Raw genomic sequence first — 25,628 nt, 5'->3', positions numbered from 1 at the left:
GATGGCAGATCAGCTTGTGGATGTTCACCTCCTTAGGGTACCAACTGTCTATGAGCTTTGAAGCATGCATATCTTTATATGCCTTCTTGATTTTTTCTTCTGCAACTTCAAGTTCAACAGCCATTGCAATGTCTGCAAATCCTTACTACCTTCAGTTAAATCCATCAAGAACACAAAAGAAATGTCAATTCAAGGATAGTTCCATTTGTAATGATTGAAGAAAGATTATGATTGGTAAATTTTCTGTGTCCTTTTCTAAAATCAGTGATATGCAATGCAAGTGGTTGAAAGCTGAGCGATTATATGAATAATGGCTGCCAAGACCAAGGTGGATTTTTGTTCCTCATCAATATCTTTGGAGTTTTCAAGAGCTTCTTAACAGACTTCATTGCTTGATTTTTCATGCCATGATTAGAACAGAACCGTCTAACAAGTTCACTAGCATGCAAAGTCCCAGTATCAATCTCCACATGCTTCTTTATAGCCCCTGTTCTTCTATTTTATTTTCCTTCCCTGAAACCCCAGCTGTGGCCCTACTTATCTCCCTTAACGTCCTCGGAGATTTACTCTCTGCAGGCAATGAACAAGCAAGCAGCCAATACAACGTTTAGGCTCCTGCCTCTCAGAGATTTTCGTTCAACCAGAGTGATGCTTAGACCATCTGCTATTGAAGCTATAGCTTCAAAGCCTTCGGTGAGAGCCTTATCAGGGTTCATCAGCGAACGCATCCTCCATATTTTAGCTATAATGTCCGACTTTTGGAGTAAACAAATCAAAGGACCACTTACCAAAAATGTTTACCGCCACAGAATTATGACAATCCAAGATTTTTTTTATTTTTTTTTAGAAAAATCAATATATGAAAGAAATGCCTTTGTAAGCCAAGTCATGCATTGCCCAAGTGAAAGTCATATGGATGCAGTGATTCAAATTCTTTGCTATCTAAAGTCTCTCATGGAAAAGGAATTATGTTCACAAAGAATAATCATATGAGTATTGATGGTCACACGGATGCAGATTGGACAGACAATACTTCTGATAGAAAGTCCACTCAGGCTATTTTACATTTGTAGAAAGCAATGTGGTTACTTGAAGAAGCAAGAAATAGAAGATAGTAGCATTATCTAGTGTTGAAGTTGAGTTCCAAGGAATGACAAAAGGCTCTTTTGTGACAACAAGGCAACAATTACAATCCTGTTCAACATAATCACACCAAACATGTAGAGGTGGGGCAAATCATATTTAACATGATCATAACAAATATGTAGAGGTGGGTTGACACTTCGTCAAGATGAATCTTGAAGAAAAAAATAATTTGTTTCTCTTTTATTAAATCTGAAGACCAACTAGATATCATCACAAAGACGAGTAAAATTTTTTACAACTTGACAAGCTGGGTATCGAAAACATATATGCATCAACTTGAGGAAAAGTGTTGACGTGAGCTATCAAATCAGTTTTTAGTAGAGAAATTATAGGAGCATATTAAAATCCTTTCTTTCATGGAACACAACACATTCTTAGCCTTATATTTTATTTATAGCTAAAATAGTTTTTTTTTAATATCTCTCATATACTCTGTATATTTATGTTCAACTTTGTAAATGAGATTGATATAATATAGAAGAAAAAAGAAAAAGAAAAAAACCTTCCAACACATTTAACTTCTCATTTCCTTTGGTGTTCATTTCAAGTTTTCTCTTGTTCTTTTTGTTTTTCATCTCTATATCCCTCAAATAAACTGATGTTATTGAAGCAACAAACTCATACCTCAATGGAAAATTTACCCACCGCTCACCTTTACAGCATGATGTCTCAAAGGGCATTTTTCATTTTTTATATACATTTTTCCTTTTAATTTTTTTATTCTCTCAAATTTATTCTTATTTTAATTTTATTTAGCTCTCTAATTATGTAAATTTAGCTTTTATTTGTATTTTATATTTATATTTTATTAGCTCTCCTATAATATAGTAGCCATTTTAATGAATGATTATTAGTTATCTATGTTGAGAAAGATAGATTTAATAGTATGGAAATTTAAAAAAATTATTTGATATTATTAAAATATGAAAACTCGTGGGAAATAACTATAAATAATAAATATTAATTATAATATATTTATCTGCTTTATTTCCCTTGTTGAAGAAAAAGCCTGTATCCATCTTTATCATTAAATTGTGCCATTTTCAAGAATTAGATTAGAGTTCTCTCCTTAATTCAAAATTTAATTTGATAACTTAAATAACATTAGAATTACATATATTTTTATATTTAAAAACCAATTATTCGAAAACTCTACCCATCATTTTATTATTTTAACGATTTTATGTACTTGTGAAAATACTTATTAAGAGACCTGATTGAAGGTTTCTTCTCCTCTTCTGATTAATTAAAAATTTTATTCTTATGAAAAATTATTATATTATATGTAAAACACAAAACATAGTTAGATATTAATCATAATATTTATAATCCTATCATAATTAATGATTATAATAAAATTATTGATTATCGTATTCACATATTTAATTCGGTGGTAAATGAATATGAATTGATCCGAATCCATTCCAATTTTTTTAAAATAAAACTATTTAATTACCATTACTTATTTCAAGTTATAAATAACAGTGGGCCATTTAGACTTATAATATAGTAGTGATTTATTAATAAGAAAGAGAAAAACAAAATATAATAAAAATTAATATATTTTTTTATTTTTTTAACATACGTGTCAAAATACAAATAATTTATTAATAGACCAACCAGGAAATCCTGGTCGGTATTACCGTTATATTCTACAATTTCTGTTTAATCCTTTGCCCTTGCAGCCAATAAATTATTAGCCACTCCTTTGCCTCGTTGCCAACGGAGGAAGATAAGATTCCGCATTTTCTCTGCTCTGTTTCTCAAACCGCAAAAAGGAAAATGCGAAATTCACATGTTCTACTGCTACCATTTCCAGCCCAAGGACATGTTAACCCCTTAATGCACTTTGCTCGGAGAATAGCCAACCTTGGATCCAAAGTCACTTTTGTCAATACAGACTTTAACCTCAGGAGAGTGCTTAGTGCAATGGGTGGCAGAAGCGATCCTACAGGCTCATGTGTTAATTTGGTCTCAATCCCAGATGGGATGGATCCTGAGGATGATAGAACTGACATTGGCAAGTTATGCGAGGCCATGTTGATCACCATGCCCAAAAAGCTTCAGGATCTCATAGAAGACATCAACAAGAATCATCCCATCACTTGTATTGTAGTTGATGGATGTATGGGGTGGGCAAGAGAAGTTGCTGACAAATTAGGGATCCAAGTTGCAATGTTCTGGCCTGCATCAGCTGCCATTTTTGGCCAATTAGCCAGCATTCCTAATCTTATTCGAGATGGATGTATCGACAGTGACGGTAAGTCCTTCCCTTGCTTTTATTGTTATTATTATTCTTTAAGCACAAGAAAGTCTTGATGTCGTTGATATTCCACGTAAAGTTACTACTCGTACTCTGCATGCATTTTTCTTTTGATTCATTTACAGGATATTCAATCAAGAAACAAATGATTCAAATATCCCCAAGCGGTCCTATTTTTGACACTGATAACTTGGCATGGAAAATTGGCAACGCCTACTCACAAAAGGGTTTTTTCAAATACATTGAAAGAGTAATGGAAGATTCACAATTGATAGAATGGCAGCTATGCAACTCAATTCATGAACTTGAGGCTGAGGTATTTTCTTTTGCTCCAAAGCTCCTCCCAATTGGCCCATTATTAGCAGGCTACGATACAGGGAATTCAGGAGCACAGTTCTGGCCGGAGGACTCCTCGTGCCTAAAATGGCTTGATCAACAGCCTTCCCAGTCAGTGATATATGTAGCATTTGGCAGTTTCACCATTTTTGACCAATCTCAACTTCAAGAATTGGCACTTGGACTTAAACTAACAAACAAACCTTTTCTTTGGGTGGTTCGTCCAGGAACCAGTACCCAAGAATCGAACCTAAATGAATTTGAAGACAGCCATGGAAAAATTATCAGTTGGGCTCCTCAGCAGAAGGTACTAAGCCATCCTGCTATCGCTTGTTTTGTGAGCCATTGTGGCTGGAACTCTACCATAGAAGGCGTGAGCAATGGAGTCCCTTTCTTGTGTTGGCCTTACTTTGCTGACCAGTTTTTTAACAAAAGCTACATTTGTGATGTATGGAAGATTGGTTTGGGGTTAGAGAAGGATGAAAAAGGAATCATAACAAAGGAGGAATTTAAACAAAAGGTGGAGCTATTGCTTGGGGATAAAATTATAAGAAAAAAGGCCTTGGAGCTGAAGCAAATTGCTGAAAATAATATCGGAGAAGGTGGTCAGTCCTCCACAAATTTTAGCAACTTCATCAAGTGGGTGGATGCCTAGGTTGGGGGAGATGTCATCTTTTCAAGGAGTCTCTGTGGAAGGACTATTGGTTTATTTCTCATGGACTATTGAACTGCCATTTGAATTATGTAGTATTTGTTACTATGCTATGTTTGATTGAATCTTATTTTAATTTTGCTTTTAATTATTTCATATTTTTATCTATTAAATCAACAATTTGCCTAAATATAAAAACTCTTAATAATTATTTTTCTATTTGTTTTTTAAAAATTATAATGAAAATAACTTTATATTTAATATGTTAAATCCATAATTACAAAATATTATTTTAAGCAATATAATAGTAAGTCGGTATTTTCTGTACATTGTTCGAAATTAAGTTTAAAAAAATATGTGCATTAACAACTCACAATTTCAATTTCAATTACAAATTAAAATAAATATAAAATTTTCAAATCAGACTAAAATTAATAAAAATGTAAAAAAATTAAAACTGATTATAAATGATAGCAATTTAGAAAAAAATAATAATAAAATAACATTATTCTTTTGTAATTTATGCTTGCTTATTTTTAACTAAAATAAATATGCTTACATTTTAATTTGCATTATAAATAAAAATTAGAATTTCTGATTTTGTTCACTGATAAAAATACTTTAATTTTCTAATTTTTCTTTTTAATTAAAAAATCAAAAGAAATTTAATATGGCAAAAAAAAGTTTACACGTGATTCATAGGAGATAATATTTATGATTTGAGAGGTCAATTTATAAAAGATTTATGATTTGAGAGATCAATTTATAACTCTAGGCTGTATTCAAAATTTATTAGTTTTTTTTTTTCAATTTATTAGTTTATAAATAAAATATAAAAATGGAGGATTTGCCTCTGATGTGGGTTTGGTATCTGCAACTTTCAGGAGTTATTAGGTAAATTAAGTTATATTAAATCTAATTAATAAGTGAGATTCTAAATATCTTTATTTAAAATTTTCAGGTGAGTGTCCATAAATTGATTTCATTATTCAAAATTAGTCCATTTATTAATTTTTTTAGTTAATTTAAATATTTAGTTTCTATGATTTTAAATAAATTATTAGTTAGTTCTTTAGGTTTTTAAAAGAATTTATTATTTAATCTTTCTATATTAGAAACATTTTAAATTTTTTTATAATATTTAATAGTTAAAATTAATAAAAATATTAATTAATAAATTTTTATATAAGATATTTTAATATATTTTTTAAAATAAATAAATCAACTAATTAATTTTTTCATAACATACTAACTAAATAATATTTTTTTAATAATATTAATTGTAATAATAATAATTTATGGAAATAAAACCAAGCCATTTACTCGAAGCATATGTATATAATTCCTTAATAATATAATAAAGCATTCAATCTTTTAGTAAATCAATTTAAAATTTTTATTATTATTAATGGAATTTATGATTTATTTTTATATAAAAATATTTGTCATTATATTGAACAAAGTCATTAAATTTTGAAAAAATTTAGTCAACTATTTTTTATTTATAATTTCATTAATTGATTTCGTATGCAAAAATCAGTGTTGGAAGAGTATCACCTCTTTTGAAATCGTTTAAAAACTAGCTCTATAACGAATCAGAAATCGGACCGCTGCCGGCGCTAGGATTCAAATCGACTTAAGGTCACCGGAACCCGTAGCAAGCCTGCTATAAATCCTGTGTACCTGATAAAATCCCATATATGATTATACATCAACATAAAAACTTAAACATTTCATGAAACCAAGCTTGACCTGTGCAACATACAACCCATACTAGAGCCCTCATCAAATGCTCTAGTATGGTCAACATACATGTCTCAACTTGGTTCAACATAACATAAACACAAAACTTTTACATAAAGATCATGTAAACCGAGATTACAAAATTATCATTGGGGCAAAACACAATTCTAATCCATAAGATATTACATGTCTACTATTATTCTATTACATTAAAACTGTACCAAAAGCTATGCCGACTCTCCCAAGCTATCTGCGCTCCTGCAAACCTGGGGTTAGGAGAAAGGGATAAATTACAAGAGTCTAGTGAGCAGAACATAAAAATAGTTTAATAAACATATGCTTATATGAAATGCGTCACAGCACAATCAATTCACATTAAGATGGACTTATCACCAGTAACCCTCTACATATCCAATGTGCTCGGCCCTTGACGGAACTCCTCAGGACTTTCGCTTAAACATAACATAACATATCCATAAATGCTAGGGGCGTAGAATGGGTCTCGACCTGGACTTTCCCTTATCATATTGCCAGGGGCGTAGAATGGGCCTCGACCTAGACTTCCGTATCATATCATATCGAGGCCTAGTGGGTCATCCAATATCCATCCACAACAACAGTAAATTATGCAATGTATCATATTCGTAAATTCTAATGTAAAACAACCTAATACATAAACATGGCATTCGTGATGCATGATCATGCTTAAAAAGTTTGATTAATTTAAAACAATAGATTAGTTTAGTTCTACTCACTTCTGGCTGACGCTTGCCTAACAATGACGCAGCTAGCTCACTGAAGGCCTCTACGGTCTCCCTAGTCCGATCCTACACAGGTGGACTCAAATGAGGGACCAACACAACAATTACATGACTCTAAACAACTCCCAAAAAACCCCCTAAAACATATCAAAACATGCATAGGAATCAAGCAAAGGAAGGCTGGGTAGAGGACTTTCGACGGCAGGTTCGGTGGCTGAAGGTCCCCACAGATCCGAAAGTCAGACACTTTCGGGGGCAGGTTGGGCGGCCGAAGGTCTCCACAAATTCGAAAGTCACCAACCTTCGGGGGCAGGTTCGGCGGCCGAAAGCCTTCCCAGATCCGAAAGTCCATCCTTTCAGGGGCAGGTTAAGCGGCCAAAGGCTGCCTCCACAGGCAGGTTCGGTAGCCGAATCCTGATTCAGCGGCCGAACCTGGGTTCTCCAGAATGGCAGAACCCACTTCTGCCTTAAGCACTCAGCCACTAAAACTCTCCAAATCCTCACATCCAACCCCTCAAAACATGCATACACACTCATCAAGCATAAGGGGCTTAAAAACTAGCCTAAACCCCAACAAACAATAACTAAAACATCAAAAGAGCAAATATTCATAAACAACCCAACTCAAACCCTGTAGCATTAGATTTAATCAATTCATGCATTTTTAATCCTTAACCCTTATTAATACTTACTTAAAACATAGGAAAAGGTAAGGATCTACACTTACCTCTTGAAGATCTAAGGTAGATGCGATCCAAGCTTTGAGTTGAGGAGAAACAGTCTCCAAACTTTAAAATCTTGGATTTAAGCTCAAAACTTCAAAAACAAGAGAAAACTCATGAATATTTTGAAGGATTTGAAAGAAAAATAACAAAATCAACAATGGGAGGGCAAGAACTCATCTTTACCCGAAAATGGAGAGAGAAACTCTCCCATTTTCGGACTGGAGGCCTCTTATAGATGGCTAGCCAGACCACCTTTGGGGGCCGAAATGAGAGCTCCCGCGGCAGCACCATGTTCGGTGGCCGAACCTGGACTTTCCTTCCAAAACATTTTTTTCTTCAAAAATTCTTTTTCTTTCTTTTCTTAAAACCTTAAAATTTTCAAAAATATTTTATAAAAACCTTGTTTTACCCTTCTAAGAGGTTCCGGCATCCGAGATTCCAGATTTCAACGGGGATTCCGTCGGAGGGTTAGAATTCCGACGCCGGAGTCTAGCCGGATATTACATTCTCCTCCACATTCGTCCCCGAATGTTCAACAAGCAAACATAAAACATCAAGAAAACACATAAAAATTAAAATACTTACCTTAAAAGAGATAAGGGTATTGTTGGAGTATGGACTCCCGGGTCTTCCAGGTGCTCTCTTCCATGTTGTGGTGATTCCAAAGTACTTTCACCATCGCGATTTCCTTGTTCCTCAACTTTCTGATCTGCTTGTCTACGATCCGCACTGGCTGCTCCACAAAGGTGAGATCTCCTAGGATCTCTACATCAGGTTCATTAAGAACCTTGTCCGGATCTGACACAAACTTTCGTAACATGAAAACATGGAAAACCGGATGGATTCTCTCCATAGAAGTAGGTAAATCTAACTTGTAAGATACATTCCCAATCTTTTGCAAAATTTCGAAGGGTCCGATGTACCTTGGAGCTAGTTTACCCTTTTTCCCAAAGCGAATCACCCCTTTCATAGGAGACACCTTGAGCAACACCATATCTCCCTCCTGGAATACAATATGTTTTCTGCGGACATCTGCATAGCTCTTCTGCCGACTCACAGCAATTCTGATTCTTTCTCTAATAATAGGCACTACCCTGCTGGTGATCTCAACTAATTATGACCTTGCTAGAGCCCTTTCTCCCACTTCTTCCCAGCAGCCAGGTGACCTGCACTTCCTCCCATATAGAGCTTCATAAGGAGCCATCCCTATGCTAGCATGATAACTGTTATTTTAGGCAAACTCTACCAGTGGTAGATGCTGCCTTCAAGAACCGCCAAAATCTAGCACACACATTCTCAACATATCTTCTATCGTTTGGATGGTCCTCTCTGACTATCCATCAGTTTGTGGATGAAAGGCAGTGCTAAAATCCAACCTCGTGCCCATCGCATTCTGCAGACTCTGCCAAAACCTGGAGGTAAACTGGGGTCCCCTATCTGACACTATTGATACTGGAGTCCCATGCAGCCTGACAATCTCTTCAACATACACCTGTGCCAGCTTGTTCACAGAGTAACCACTCCTGACCGGAATGAAGTGAGCAGATTTGGTCAATCTGTCCACTATTACCCATATCAAATCTAATCTGTTGGACGTTGCTAGTAACCCCACTACGAAATCCATCGCTACATTTTCCCATTTCCACTCTGGAATTGGTAGTGGGTTGAGCATCCCAGCTGATGTAACGACCCGAAAACCGGACCGCTACCGGCGCTAGAATCCAGATCGGCTTAAGGCCGCCGGGACCCGTAGCAAGCCTAACATATATCCTGTATACCTGTTTAATCACATACATGATCAACATTTACATAAAAACTTTAAACTTTCTTTCTTTCATTCACCAAGCTTAACCTGTGCATGCACAACTCATAATCATAAACATTAAACCCCACACTGGAGCCCTCATCAAATGCTCCAATGGGGTAACATATCATACATTAAGCTTGGTTTACATAAACGTCATTAACACATTACAAAGATCATGTATACGCAAAGGGATTAACCATGCATGCTAGGGTCAAGCACAACTCTAAACCTCAATAAACATCATTACATTACATGACTGTTCAATACTATTCATTACATCATATTCTTTCTCATGTCCACTTACTAGCTATTACATACATAAAACTTCCTACTCTAGCTGACTTCCCGGACTACCTCGTACCTGCAAACCTGGGGGATTAAGGGAATGGGGTGAGCTACTAGAGCCCAGTGAGCAGAATAGTAAAACATTAAATTTAACATTCATGCTTTTATGAAATGCATCACATCACAAACAAATCACATTAAAGATGAACTTGTCACCAATAGCCCTCTAAATAGTCCAATCATGCCAGGGGCATAGTGCAGGCCACACCTGGTCTTTCTCTTACACATATCATATCATACATATCCACTCGTGCCGGGGGCGTAGTGCAGGCCACACCCGGACTTTCTCTTACATTGTGCCAGGGGCGTAGTGCAGGCCACACCTGGACTTCCATATCACATCATATCATATCTCATCATAGTGAGGACTAAAGGATCATCCAACATTCATCCACATCATCATCATATTATGCAATGCAACATATTCGTGAATTCTAATGCAAACAACCTAATATATCATATGGCATTCGTGATGCATGAACATGCTCAATTTTATTTATTTTCTTTGAAAATAAAGGTCCATTCTACTCACCTCAGGCTAGCTTTGACAAGACACTGAAGCAGTTATCTCACTGCTGGGGTCCTCGGTTCCTCGGGTCCGAACCTACACAGGTGGACTTAAATGAGGGACTAAACATACATGAACATGACTCTAAAATACTCCCCCAAAACCCCTAAAACATCACAAACATGCATAGAAAATCATGCAAAGGAAGGCTGAACAGGGCACTTTCGGCGGCAGGTTTGGCGGCCGAAAGTCCCTCCAGAGCCGAAAGTCATGCACCTTCGCGGCACTTTCAGCGGCCGAAGGTTCCTTCCAGATCCGAAACTCGTGCATGTTCGGCGGCACCTTCGGCGGCCGAAACTCCTTTCTAGAGCCGAAAGTCCACTTTCGGGGGCAGGGTTCGGCAGCCAAAAGTTTGCCTCCACAGGCAGGTTCGACGGCCAAAAGTTCCTTCGGCTGCCGAACCTGAGTTCTTCCAAAGTGGCAGAACTCAGCCATCCTATGCACATTTGCCTCCCAAACCTTTCAACTCAAATCCAACACTTCCAAAACATGCATACACACATACATAAGCTTATAAGGGTCTCAAACTAACCTAAACCCCAACACAAACACATCAAACATACTTATACAACATACATTAACCATAAAAGCACATAAGTCTTAACTCTAAACAACTAACCTAATCATGCATTTCTACCCCATGAACCTTCAAGAAACTTAGTCAAAACATGAAAAGAGGTGAGGATCTACTCTTACCTCTTGAAGATCGAGAGGAGAGGTGTAATACCCGGCTAGACTCCGGTATCGGGATTCCTACCGTCCGGTGGAATCTCGGATGTCGGAGACCTCTAGAAGGGTAGAATCATGTTTTATAAAAATGTTTTAAGGTGTTTTATGATTTTAAGTATGAAATTAAATGAGTTTTTACAAGAAAAGTCTTTGGAGGAAAACCCAGGTTCGGCCGCCGAAAGTCAAGTGCGGCCGCCGAACATGCATGCGTTTTGGAGGCACGTTAGGCCCCCGAAAGCATGAGTGAGGGAAGTAAAGGTTCGGCCGCCGAAAGTGAAGTTCGGCCGCCGAACATTTGCATGGATGCGGAGGCACATTCGGCCCTCGAACGTGGTCTGGCCAGCCACTATAAAAGGGTCCCTTAGCCGAAAACGGGCGAGCTTTTTTCCCCATTTTCGGCCAAGGTGAGCTTCCCGCCGTCCCTCACCCATTTCCAATGTTCTTCCTCTAAATCTTTCAATATTCTCACTTGTTTTCACTTGGTTTTGAAGATTTAAGCTTTTGAAACAAGTTTTGGAGCTTTGGGAACTCAGGAGCTCATTTCCGTGGATCTCCAAGTTTAGGTCGTCTTCCTCTCGATCTTCAAGAGGTAAGAGCCGATCTTAAGCTCCTTATGTGTTCTAATCAAGTTTATGCAAGATCTAAGGGTAGAAATGCATGCTAGGGTATATGTTGAGTTATGGGTATATATATTGATGTTTTGAACAATGTGTGTTGTTTGAGTATGTTTGAAGTGTTGTAGATGGGGTATGTGCATGTTTGAGGCCCCTAGGAACTTGTATGCATGCTTTGGTTGAAAAATATGCATGATTGGGAGGTTTGGAGGCGAAATGTGCAAAGGGAGCCAAGTTTCTGCCCTTTGGCAGAAACCAGGTTCGGCAGCCGAAGGTACTTTCGGCCGCCGAACATGGCTGGGGAGGCAAGCCTTTCGGCTGCCGAAGTTGCCCCCGAAAAGAGACTTTCGTCTCTGTCTGGCACTTTCGGCCGCCGAAGGTGCCGCCGAACCTACCTGAGTTTCGTCTCTGTCCAGGACTTTCGGCCGCCGAAGGTGCCGCCGAAAGTGCCCTGTTCAGCCATTTCATGCATATTTTCTGTGATGTTTTCATGACGTTTTAGGGGGTTTTTGGGGAATCTTTTAGAGTTATGTTCAGGTATGTTTGGTCCCTCATTTGAGTCCACCTGTGTAGGTTCGGACCCGAGGAACCGAGGACCCCAGCAGTGAGTTCAGCTGCTTCGGTGTTGTCAGAGTCAGCCAGAGGTGAGTGGAACTAAACTCAATCTTTTAAATTAAACGTTTTATCATGTTTCATGCATCATGATTATGCAATAGGGTGATTGCATTAGTTTCACGAATATGCCGCATTGCATCGATTGTTGTTGATGTGGGTGAATGTTGGATGACCCAATTAGTCCATGACAGGAAGACCAGGACCCCATTCTACGGCCTGGCACGGAAATGAAAGACCAGGACCCCATTCTACGGCCTGGCACGATTGTGGACTCGAAGACCAGGAGCCTAGAGGAGGCCCTGGGAAAATGGTAAGTAATGTATGTATGACAGGAAGACCAGGACCCCATGCTACGGCCTGGCACTATGTTAGCTTGGACTAATTGGTGACAAGTTCACCCAACCCTTACGTGAATTGTCTGTGCTATGATGCATTTCATTTGAGCATAGTGTTAATGTGTTTTTACTAGCTCTACTCACTGGGCTTTTAGCTCACCCCTCTCCCTTTTCCCCCAGGCTTTCAGGTACAGGATATAGTGCGGGAGTTCGGATAGAGTGAAGAAGTCATGCTTATGTAATAGATAGAAATGGACATGATCAAAATTGTAATGTAAAAGTACAGTATAGTTATGTAATGAGTTTTATGGATGTTAGTGTGTGCTTGACCATAGATTGTTGTATCCCTTTTATGCATGATCTTAGAGATTTTGTTGTTGTTTATGTAAACCAACTCAACAGGTATATGTTACCCATTGAGGGTATAGATGAGATCCCACAGAGGGATCAAAGTTATGTTAATGTTATGCACAGGTTGAGTTTGGTTGATGTTCAAAGGAAAGAAAAGTTTTAATTTTTATGCATGTTGTTGATCATGTATGGGATTATACAGGTTTACAGGTTTCATGTTAGGCTTGCTACGGGTCCCGGCGGCCTTAAGTCGACCCGGATCCTAGCGCCGGTAGCGGTCCGATTTTCGAGTCGTTACAGAATGGTATCAGAGCCCTAGGTTCATATGGTCGGACCTAGAGTGTCGGGCTCATAGAGGTTATAGAAGGTCAAGCACAATAGGAAAAGATCATGTCCACTAGGATAGGATGTGGAGTCCTGTCTTGCATGATGATGTGAAATGCCATGATTTTATGCATGTGCATTAATGATATGCTATGATATGTGATGTATGTGATGAGGGTTCATGTGTGCCCACGTGAACCATATGATGCTAATGTTGCTTGTGTTGTGCACTGTTTTTCAGAAAACAGGATGAGAGGAACTCGTCGATCAGCAAGATTGACTGGAGTACCACCTGAGGATGAGGGCATGAGCGCCCGTCCTCCAGCATTGCCTAGGGCAATGTCTAGCAGGTCCAACAGGGACAGAGTAGCAAGAGACCCTAGAAGGTCTTTGGATCTGGGTAGAAGCAGGTCAGTCAGAGGAACAGTTCAGGGAGGAGCGTCAGAGGATATGGGAGATGATATGGACGTGGAACAGAGGAGGGATGGCAGTTTGGGAGTCAGTATGCCAGAAGAAGGAATGGGAGAGTCCCAAGGAGGCACTCAGGCCTCGGGATTTGTACAGCCACCTCACTACCCACATTTCTCACAGCATCCCGGGTATTCGATGGGAGGTACATCGGATTACCCTAGTTTCACCCCTTATCCCACACAGATGCCATACCCACCATACTACCCACCGTACTCTCAGTACCCAATGTATCCACCTCCACCCTATTATCCAAATCCAGCAAACCCTACCTCAGAAAATGTTGCACCATCTCCACCACCTACAGAACCAGCAGCCCCAGTTGCTCAACCTCCTAGACCTAGCTCAGCCAGTGGGAGCAAGGTTAAGATGACAGACTATATGAAGCTGGGTGCTCCCCAGTTTGAGACAGGTGATGATCCGTTCGTGTACTTAGAGCGGGTCAAGGCAATTACAGATGAGATAGGGGCGGATGACAGTAGAGCCATTCAGATGGCTGGGTTCACGCTTAAGTGCAAGAAGGCACGGGAGTGGTTCAAGAACTATGTGAACCCGAGAGTGGACAACATGACTTGGGAAGAGTTTGCAAACGAGTTTGCAGGATGGGCATTCCCTGATAGTTCAAGGGAATTGAAGATGATAGAATTCGAACAGTTGAGGCAGACTGATGACATGAGTGTAGACGAATATACTGACAGGTTTATGGAGTTGCTGCCATTTGCAGGGCAAGACCTTAGCACAGACCAGAAGAAGTCGAGGAGGTATATCATGAAGCTCCATCCCAGGTATTCCTCCTTGGTACAGTCAGCAGATAGAGAGAGTTTTCACGCCATAGTAGACATGGCTAGGAGAATGGAGGCTAGTGCCATCGTTCAGGGGACAGTTAAGCAGACAGTGGCACAAGCTTCGGGTTCTAAAACTCCGGGTGGGGGAAGGGTAGATCCCTCTACTTTGAGTGCAGCAGCTTCAGGCAGCAAAAGATGGGGTAAACCCAAGGGTAAGAAGAACAAGTTCTGGAGTAAAGTCAAGTCCAGTCTGGGATTTGGGAGTGGCTCAAGCTCTGGTGCGGATAATGCAGTTTGTGCGAGGTGTGGTAAACCACACAGGGGAGTATGTCGGTTTGGGACGAACACTTGTTTTAGATGTGGTCAGGAAGGGCATATGGCTCGAGATTGTCCAAGAGCGGCCCCGATGGCTCAGTCCCAGCAGACAGCTTCAGGCAGTGTAGCGCAGCCAGCAGCTCCAGCCATGACTCAGGCCAGTGGCAGAGGCAGAGGGAGAGGAGCAGCCTCTTCTTCAGCGGGTTTCAGAGGTGAAGGTCCGTCAGCCCCAGCGCGGATCTTCACAATGACACAGCAGGAGGCAGATGCATCCAACACCGTGGTGGCAGGTAATCTCGTCATTGGATGTTCGGATGTATATGCATTGATGGACCCTGGTGCATCTCATTCTTTTATTGCTCCGAGGGCCGTAGAGAGGTTGGGATTGATGATCTCTGAGCTAGAGTGTCCTCTCTGGGTCAGTGGACCCAAGTGTGATCCATCAGTGGCAGAGTCAGTCTGTCAGTGTAGTCCAGTTTTTGTTGAGGGGAGATGCATGTCCGCCGACCTTGTGGTTCTAGATTTGACAGACTTTGACGTCATTCTAGGGATGGACTGGTTATCTACCCATGGTGCTACCTTGGACTGCAGGGACAAGGTAGTCAGGTTCAGAGGTCAGGATGGATCAGAGGTTGTCTTCAGAGGAGACAGGAGGGGTACACTTAGAAGTATGATCTCAGCTCTTCAGGCTCGTAGGTTGCTTAGGAGGGGATGTCAGGGGTATTTGGCTCATGTGAGAGAGCTTAATAGTCAGGTTAGAGAGCCCACCTCGGTGCCAGTGGTTAGAGAGTTCTTAGATGTGTTCCCGGACGAGCTGCCAGGGTTACCACCTGCTAGGGAGATAGAGTTCGAGATTGAGTTAATGCCTGGTACCAGACCGATCTCTATCCCTCCCTACAGGATGGCACCAGCAGAATTGAAAGAGTTGAAGGAGCAGTTGCAGGAGCTGGTAGACAAGGGCTTCATCCGACCGAGTACCTCACCCTGGGGTGCTCCAGTTCTGTTTGTGAGGAAGAAGGATGGATCCCTTAGGCTTTGTATCGACTACAGGCAGTTGAACAAAGTCACTACCAAGAACAAGTACCCATTGCCAAGGATCGACGATCTATTCGACCAGCTAGCAGGAGCGGGTTGTTTCTCCAAAATAGATCTGAGATCGGGGTACCATCAGTTGAGGATCAGGGAAGAGGACGTACCAAAGACAGCTTTCAGGACCAGATATGGGCATTTTGAGTTCCTTGTAATGCCGTTTGGGTTAACTAACGCCCCTGCAGCATTCATGGATCTCATGAACAGAGTGTTTAGCCAGTACCTGGATCACTTTGTTATTGTCTTCATAGATGACATCTTAGTGTATTCCAGGAATGCAGAGGAGCATGCCCATCATCTGCGGTTGGTTTTGCAGACCTTGAGGGAACATGGCTTGTATGCCAAGTTCTCTAAATGTGAGTTCTGGCTGAGGAGTATTTCATTCTTGGGGCATGTAGTGTCAGAGAATGGTATAGAGGTAGACCCCAAGAAGACAGAGACTGTGGCTAACTGGCCTAGACCCACTTCAGTGACAGAGATTAGAAGTTTCTTGGGTTTGGCAGGTTACTACAGGAGGTTCGTTCAGGACTTCTCAAAGACAGCAGCTCCTCTAACCAGACTAACCAGGAAGAATCAGAAATTTCTGTGGACCGACCAGTGCGAGGAGAGTTTTGAAGAGCTCAAGAAGAGATTGACTTCAGCACCAGTTTTAGCTCTGCCATCTAGTGGAGAGGACTTTACAGTCTTTTGTGATGCATCCCGTGTGGGACTGGGTTGTGTGCTTATGCAGAACGATCGGGTGATTGCTTATGCTTCTAGGCAGCTAAAGAAGCATGAGTTGAATTACCCCACACATGACCTTGAGATGGCAGCAGTAATCTTTGCACTCAAGATGTGGAGGCACTACCTCTATGGGGTTAAATGTGAGATCTTTACAGATCATAAAAGCCTGCAGTACATCCTGAGTCAAAGAGATTTGAATTTGAGACAGAGGAGATGGGTAGAGTTGCTGAGTGACTATGATTGCAAGATTCAGTATCATCCGGGTAAGGCGAATGTCGTGGCAGACGCCCTAAGCCGGAAGTCACTAGGCAGCCTATCCCACATCACGGTAGAGAGGAGACCGGTGGTGAAGGAGTTTTACAAGCTCATTGAGGAAGGTCTACAGTTGGAGTTGTCTGGTACAGGTGCCTTGGTTGCTCAGATGAAAGTGACACCCGTGTTTCTGGAGCAGGTGGCTCAGAAACAGCATGAGGACCCAGAGTTAGTGAAGATTGCCAGAACTGTTCAGTCAGGCAAGGACAGTGAGTTCAGATTTGACAATAAGGGGATCCTCCGCTACGGGAGTCGATTGTGTGTACCAGATGACATTGGGCTAAAAGGAGACATTATGAGAGAGGCTCATAATGCAAGATACAGCATTCACCCCGGAGCCACCAAGATGTATCAGGATCTAAAGAAGGTTTATTGGTGGCCAGCTATGAAGAGAGAAGTGGCACAGTTTGTGTCAGCCTGCGAGATATGTCAGAGGGTGAAGCTGGAACATCAGAAGCCGGCTGGAATACTTAACCCGCTACCCATTCCAGAATGGAAATGGGAGAATATAACTATGGACTTCGTAGTGGGGTTACCGGCGACGTCCAACAGATTGGACTCCATATGGGTGATTGTGGACAGACTCACCAAATCTGCTCACTTCATCCCTGTCAGGAGTGGCTATTCTGTGGACAAGTTGGCGCAGGTGTACGTTGATGAGATAGTCAGACTGCATGGGGTTCCTGTTTCTATTGTGTCAGATAGAGGACCCCAGTTCACCTCCAGGTTTTGGCGGAGTCTGCAGGATGCCATGGGTACTAGATTGGGTTTCAGCACTGCCTTCCATCCACAGACAGACGGACAGTCAGAGAGGACCATCCAGACCATAGAAGATATGCTCAGAATGTGTGTGCTGGACTTTGGCGGTTCTTGGAGGCAGCATCTACCTTTGGTGGAGTTTGCCTACAATAACAGCCATCATGCTAGCATTGGGATGGCTCCATATGAAGCTTTATATGGAAGGAAGTGCAGGTCACCTGTTTGCTGGGAAGAAGTTGGAGAAAAGGCCTTGGCAGGGCCTGAGCTAGTAGAGATCACCAGCAGGGTAGTACCCTTAATCAGAGAAAGAATCAAGACAGCTGCAAGCAGACAGAAGAGTTATGCAGACATCCGCAGAAGGCTAGTAGAGTTTCAGGAGGGGGATCTGGTATTGCTCAAGGTGTCTCCAATGAAAGGAGTGGTTCGGTTCGGGAAGAAAGGTAAGTTGGCTCCGCGGTACATCGGACCCTTTGAAGTCTTGCAAAAGATTGGGAATGTATCGTACAAGCTGGATTTACCTGCTTCAATGAAGAGAATCCATCCGGTTTTCCATGTTTCTATGTTGAGAAAATTCGTGTCAGATCCGGGCAAGGTTCTTAGTGAGCCTGATGTGGAGATCCAAGAGGATCTCACCTATGTTGAGCAGCCGGTAGAAATAAGGAAATCCCGATGGTGAAAGTCCTGTGGAACCACCACAATATAGAAGAATGCACTTGGGAGACACGGGAGTCCATGCTCCAACAGTATCCCCATCTCTTTTAAGGTTAGATCTTTATGTGTTTATGTATGTATGTTATGTTGATTGCTATGCATGTGCTAGTTGAGGAACATTCGGGGACGAATGTTCTTAAGGGGGGGAGAATGTAATACCCGGCTAGACTCCGGTATCGGGATTCCTACCGTCCGGTGGAATCTCGGATGTCGGAGACCTCTAGAAGGGTAGAATCATGTTTTATAAAAATGTTTTAAGGTGTTTTATGATTTTAAGTATGAAATTAAATGAGTTTTTACAAGAAAAGTCTTTGGAGGAAAACCCAGGTTCGGCCGCCGAAAGTCAAGTTCGGCCGCCGAACATGCATGCGTTTTGGAGGCACGTTAGGCCCCCGAAAGCATGAGTGAGGGAAGTAAAGGTTCGGCCGCCGAAAGTGAAGTTCGGCCGCCGAACATTTGCATGGATGCGGAGGCACATTCGGCCCCCGAACGTGGTCTGGCCAGCCACTATAAAAGGGTCCCTTAGCCGAAAACGGGCGAGCTTTTTTCCCCATTTTCGGCCAAGGTGAGCTTCCCGCCGTCCCTCACCCATTTCCAATGTTCTTCCTCTAAATCTTTCAATATTCTCACTTGTTTTCACTTGGTTTTGAAGATTTAAGCTTTTGAAACAAGTTTTGGAGCTTTGGGAACTCAGGAGCTCATTTCCGTGGATCTCCAAGTTTAGGTCGTCTTCCTCTCGATCTTCAAGAGGTAAGAGCCGATCTTAAGCTCCTTATGTGTTCTAATCAAGTTTATGCAAGATCTAAGGGTAGAAATGCATGCTAGGGTATATGTTGAGTTATGGGTATATATATTGATGTTTTGAACAATGTGTGTTGTTTGAGTATGTTTGAAGTGTTGTAGATGGGGTATGTGCATGTTTGAGGCCCCTAGGAACTTGTATGCATGCTTTGGTTGAAAAATATGCATGATTGGGAGGTTTGGAGGCGAAATGTGCAAAGGGAGCCAAGTTTCTGCCCTTTGGCAGAAACCAGGTTCGGCAGCCGAAGGTACTTTCGGCCGCCGAACATGGCTGGGGAGGCAAGCCTTTCGGCTGCCGAAGTTGCCCCCGAAAAGAGACTTTCGTCTCTGTCTGGCACTTTCGGCCGCCGAAGGTGCCGCCGAACCTACCTGAGTTTCGTCTCTGTCCAGGACTTTCGGCCGCCGAAGGTGCCGCCGAAAGTGCCCTGTTCAGCCATTTCATGCATATTTTCTGTGATGTTTTCATGACGTTTTAGGGGGTTTTTGGGGAATCTTTTAGAGTTATGTTCAGGTATGTTTGGTCCCTCATTTGAGTCCACCTGTGTAGGTTCGGACCCGAGGAACCGAGGACCCCAGCAGTGAGTTCAGCTGCTTCGGTGTTGTCAGAGTCAGCCAGAGGTGAGTGGAACTAAACTCAATCTTTTAAATTAAACGTTTTATCATGTTTCATGCATCATGATTATGCAATAGGGTGATTGCATTAGTTTCACGAATATGCCGCATTGCATCGATTGTTGTTGATGTGGGTGAATGTTGGATGACCCAATTAGTCCATGACAGGAAGACCAGGACCCCATTCTACGGCCTGGCACGGAAATGAAAGACCAGGACCCCATTCTACGGCCTGGCACGATTGTGGACTCGAAGACCAGGAGCCTAGAGGAGGCCCTGGGAAAATGGTAAGTAATGTATGTATGACAGGAAGACCAGGACCCCATGCTACGGCCTGGCACTATGTTAGCTTGGACTAATTGGTGACAAGTTCACCCAACCCTTACGTGAATTGTCTGTGCTATGATGCATTTCATTTGAGCATAGTGTTAATGTGTTTTTACTAGCTCTACTCACTGGGCTTTTAGCTCACCCCTCTCCCTTTTCCCCCAGGCTTTCAGGTACAGGATATAGTGCGGGAGTTCGGATAGAGTGAAGAAGTCATGCTTATGTAATAGATAGAAATGGACATGATCAAAATTGTAATGTAAAAGTACAGTATAGTTATGTAATGAGTTTTATGGATGTTAGTGTGTGCTTGACCATAGATTGTTGTATCCCTTTTATGCATGATCTTAGAGATTTTGTTGTTGTTTATGTAAACCAACTCAACAGGTATATGTTACCCATTGAGGGTATAGATGAGATCCCACAGAGGGATCAAAGTTATGTTAATGTTATGCACAGGTTGAGTTTGGTTGATGTTCAAAGGAAAGAAAAGTTTTAATTTTTATGCATGTTGTTGATCATGTATGGGATTATACAGGTTTACAGGTTTCATGTTAGGCTTGCTACGGGTCCCGGCGGCCTTAAGTCGACCCGGATCCTAGCGCCGGTAGCGGTCCGATTTTCGGGTCGTTACAGAATGCGCCTTTTATGTAACAGCCCGGACGTGATCCCCGGCACTGTTACCGCTCACGGCCCAGGGCTATCCCTCGCCTGGCCTCTTGCCACCTCGGGCTTTCCACTGGCGTCGTGAGCAGCTCTTAACATCCCTTCACCCTCACGGGTTCCGGGCAGGATTTGTCCCTCGGGGGAGCCATTACGGCCCGCCCTAGCCCGAGTGGATTTGGCCCAATTCCTTCCTCTGGGAATTAGGTCGCCTCCCCCACTGCTCGAACCCTTGACCTCCCACTTTAAGGGAATAGTCTGGTGAGAGTGAGTTGGAACAACTGGTACTCACTCTCACCAGACTATTCCCTTAAAGTGGGAGGTCAAGGGTTCGAGCAGTGGGGGAGGCGACCTAATTCCCAGAGGAAGGAATTGGGCCAAATCCACTCGGGCTAGGGCGGGCCGTAATGGCTCCCCCGAGGGACAAATCCTGCCCGGAACCCGTGAGGGTGAAGGGATGTTAAGAGCTGCTCACGACGCCAGTGGAAAGCCCGAGGTGGCAAGAGGCCAGGCGAGGGATAGCCCTGGGCCGTGAGCGGTAACAGTGCCGGGGATCACGTCCGGGCTGTTACAAGAGGCGATCCAACTCGGAGGTGGGAGAGATCTAGCTCCTTGGGCCTCCAAACTTCAAAAACTTGTTCTAAGCTCACAAATCTTCAAAAATCAAGTAAACGCTTGTTAACACTTGAAAGATTTGAGGAAAAATCATCAAAATCAACCACGGGAGGGCATGGACTCACCTCTGGCCGGAAATGGGGAAGAAACTCGCCCATTTTTGGCCATGGGGCTTCTTATAGGGGCTGGCCAGGCCACCTTCGGAAGCCTAAAGTGCCTCCAAAACTCATGCAAGTTCGGCGGCTGAACCTGGATTTCCCTCCATGGTCTTTTTCATTCAAAACTCAATTTCTTTCTTACTTAAAACTTTAAAATACATTAAAACATTTTATAAAAACATGATTTTACCCTTCTAGAGGTTTCCGACATTCGAGATTCCACCGGAAGGTAGGAATTCCGATATCGGAGTCTAGCCGGGTATTACATTCTCCCCCCTTAAGAACATTCGTCCCTGAATGTTCACCAAACAAGCATACATAGCATAAAACATAAACATACATACAAAATACATAACACTAACCTTAGAAGAGATGAGGATATTGCTGGAGCATAGACTCCCGTGTCTCCCAAGTACATTCCTCGATGTTGTGGTGATTCCAAAGGACTTTCACCATCGGGATTTCCTTGTTTCTCAACTTTCTGATCTGGGTGTCTAGGATCCGCACCGTCTGCTCAACATAGGTGAGATCTCCAAGGATCTCTACATCAGGCTCACTAAGAACCTTGCCCGAATTCGACACGAACTTCCTTAACATGGAAACATGGAAAACCGGATGGATTCTCTCCATTGAAGCAGGTAAGTCCAACTTGTACGATACATTCCCAATTTTTTGCAAGATTTCAAAGGGTCCGATGTACCGTGGAGCTAGCTTACCTTTCTTCCCGAACCGAATCACCCCTTTCATCGGAGACACTTTGAGCAATACTAAATCCCCCTCCTGAAACTCTACTTGCCTTCTGCGGATATCTGCATAACTCTTTTGCCTGCTCACAGCAGTCTTGATCCTTTCTCTGATAATTGGTACCACTCTGCTGGTAATCTCTACTAGCTCAGGCCCTGCTAAGGCCCTTTCTCCAACTTCCTCCCAACAGACCGGTGACTTGCACTTTCTTCCATACAAAGCTTCATACGGAGCCATCCCTATGCTAGCATGATAGATGTTATTGTAGGCAAACTCCACCAAAGGTAGATGCTGCCTCCAAGAACTGCCAAAATCTAGCACACACATTCTGAGCATATCCTCTATGGTCTGGATGGTCCTCTCTGATTGTCCGTCCGTCTGAGGATGGAAAGCAGTGCTAAAATTCAACCTAGTACCCATAGCGTTCTATAGACTCCGCCAAAACCTAGAGGTGAACTGGGGTCCTCTATCAGACACTATTGAAACAGGAGCCCCATGCAACCTGACCACCTCATCAACATACACCTGCGCCAACTTGTCCACAGAATAGCCACTCCTGACAGGGATGAAGTGAGCAGATTTGGTGAGTCTGTCCACAATCACCCATATGGAGTCCAATCTGTTGGACGCTGCCGGTAACCCCACCACGAAGTCCATAGCTATATTTTCTCATTTCCACTCTGGAATAGGTAGTGGGTTAAGCATTCCAACCGGCTTCTGATGTTCCAGCTTCACCCTCTGACACACTTCGCAGGCTGACACAAACTGTGCCACTTCTTTCTTCATAGCTGGCCACCAATAAACCTTCTTCAGATCTTGATACATCTTGGTGGCTCCAGGGTGAACACTGTATCTGGCATTATGAGCCTCTCTCATAATGTCTCCTTTCAGCCCTACGTCATCTGGTACACACAATCTGCTCCCATAGCGGAGGATCCCCTTGCTATCGAATCTGAATTCATTTTCTTTGCCCGACTGAACAGTCCTGGCAATCTTCACTAACTTTGGGTCCTCATGCTGTTTCTGAGCCACCTGCTCCAGAAACACGGGTGCCACTCTCATCTGAGCAACTAAAGCACCTGTACCAGACAACTCCAACTGTAAACCTTCATTCATGAGCTCGAAGAACTCCCTCACTACTGGCCTCCTCTCTGCAGAAATATGGGACAAACTGCCAAGTGATTTCCGGCTTAAGGCGTCTGCCACAACATTCGCCTTACCCGGATGGTACTGAATCTTGCAATCATAGTCACTGAGCAGTTCTACCCATCTTCTCTGCCTCAAATTCAAATCTCTTTGACTCAGGATGTACTGTAGGCTTTTATGATCGGTGAAGATCTCACATTTTACCCCGTAAAGGTAGTGCCTCCACATCTTGAGTGCAAAGATTACTGCTGCCATCTCTAGGTCATGTTTAGGGTAATTAAACTCGTGCTTCTTCAACTGCCTAGAAGCATAAGCAATCACCCTTTCATTCTGCATCAATACACAACCCAGTCCCAAACGGGACGCATCACAGAACACTGTGAAGTCTTCATTACTAGCTGGCAAAGCTAACACCGGTGCTGAAGTTAACCTCCTCTTTAGCTCTTCAAAGCTCTCTTCACACTGGTCAGTCCACACAAACCTCTGGTTCTTCTTAGTCAATCTGGTCATAGGAGCTACAATCTTAGAGAAGTCCTGAATGAACCTCCTGTAGTAACCTGTCAAACCCAAGAAGCTCTTGATCTTTGTCACTGTAGTGGATCTAGGCCAGTTAGCTACAGCTTCTACCTTCTTGGAGTCTACTTCGATTCCATTTTCTGACACAACATGCCCCAAGAATGAAATGCTCCTCAGCTAGAACTCACACTTGGAGAACTTGGCATACAAGCCATGTTCCCTCAAGGTCTGCAGAACTATCCTTAGATGATGGGCATGCTCCTCTGCATTCCTGGAATACACTAAGATATCATCTATGAAGACAATAACGAAGTGATCCAGATAGTGACTAAAAACTATGTTCATGAGGTCCATGAATGCTGCAGAGGCATTGGTTAACCCGAACGGCATCACAAGGAACTCATAGTGCCCATATCTGGTTCTGAACGCCGTCTTCGGCACATCTTCTTCTCTTATTCTCAGCTAATGATACTCGGATCTCATATCTATTTTGGAGAAACAACCTGCTCCTGCTAGCTGGTCGAAAAGATCGTCGATCCTAGGCAACAGATACTTGTTCTTGGTAGTGACTTTGTTCAACTGCCTGTAGTCGATACAAAGTCTAAGGGATCCATCCTTCTTTTTCACAAACAAAACTGGTGCACCCCAAGGTGAGGTACTCGGTCGGATGAAGCCCTTATCTACCAGCTCTTGTAACTGCTCCTTAAACTCCTTCAATTTTGTTGGTGCCATCCTGTAGAGAGGGAATGAGATCGGTCTGGTTTCAGGCATCAATTCAATTTCGAACTCTATCTCCCTAGTAGGTGGTAAACCTGGCAGCTCGTCTGGGAAGACATCTAAAAACTCTCTAACCACGGGCACTGAGGCGGGCTCTCTAACATGGCTATCCAGCTCCCTCACATGAGCTAGAAAACCCTGACAACCCCTCCTGAGCAACCTACGAGCCTGTAGGGCTGATATCAAGCCTCTAGGTGTACCCTTCATGTCTCCTCTGAAGACGACCTCTGACCCATCCTGACCTCTGAACCTGACTACCTTGTCTCTGCAGTCCAAGGTAGCACCATGGGTAGATAGCCAATCCATCCCTAAAATAATCGGACATAACCGGCAGACTGACTCTGCCACTGACGGGTCACACTTGGGTCCATTGACCCATAGGGGACACTCTAACCCAGAGACCATCAAACCCAACCTCTGGATGGCTCTCGGAGCAATAAAAGAATGAGATGCACCAGGGTCCATTAAGGCATAAACATCATAACAACCAATGATGAGATTACCTGACACCACGGTGTTTGATGCATTTGCCTCCTGCTGTGTCATGGTGAAGATCCGTGTTGGAGCTGATGGACCTTCACCCCTGAAACCCGCTGAAGAAGAGGCTGCCCCTCTCCCTCTGCCTCTGCCACTGGCATGCGTCGCAACTGGAGCTACTGGCTGAGCCACACTACCAGAAGCTGTCTGCTGGGACTGTGCCACTGACTGTTTAACTTTTCCTTCGATTATTGCACTAGCCTCCATCCTCCGGGCCATATCCACTATGGCATGGAAACTCTCCCTTTCTGCTGAC

General features: G+C 42.7%; 1 protein-coding gene across 2 annotated transcripts in view; it reads left to right on the top strand.

Annotated features, from left to right (window-relative positions):
* The window catches only part of LOC110619683 (UDP-glycosyltransferase 83A1), a 28,055-nt gene extending 23,510 nt beyond the window's left edge, over positions 1–4,545 (top strand). Inside the window, exons 1-2 of one of the 2 annotated variants that reach the window (XM_021763225.2) lie at positions 2,846–3,406; positions 3,535–4,545. In XM_021763225.2, the coding sequence (XP_021618917.1) occupies positions 2,929–3,406; positions 3,535–4,400 (1,344 nt within the window). In that variant the 5' untranslated portion in view covers positions 2,846–2,928 and the 3' untranslated portion in view covers positions 4,401–4,545. Of the gene's footprint in view, positions 1–2,845; positions 3,407–3,534 lie in introns of those variants that run through there. The other variant, XM_043956870.1, reaches the window with a different exon arrangement.
* Positions 4,546–25,628: the final 21,083 nt, after the last annotated feature.

This window comes from Manihot esculenta, chromosome 1 (assembly GCF_001659605.2).
Source record: "Manihot esculenta cultivar AM560-2 chromosome 1, M.esculenta_v8, whole genome shotgun sequence".
Classification (NCBI taxonomy): domain Eukaryota; kingdom Viridiplantae; phylum Streptophyta; class Magnoliopsida; order Malpighiales; family Euphorbiaceae; genus Manihot; species Manihot esculenta.
The sequence above is the reverse complement of the archived record's forward strand: the minus strand, read 5'-3'. Positions and strand labels throughout refer to the sequence as shown.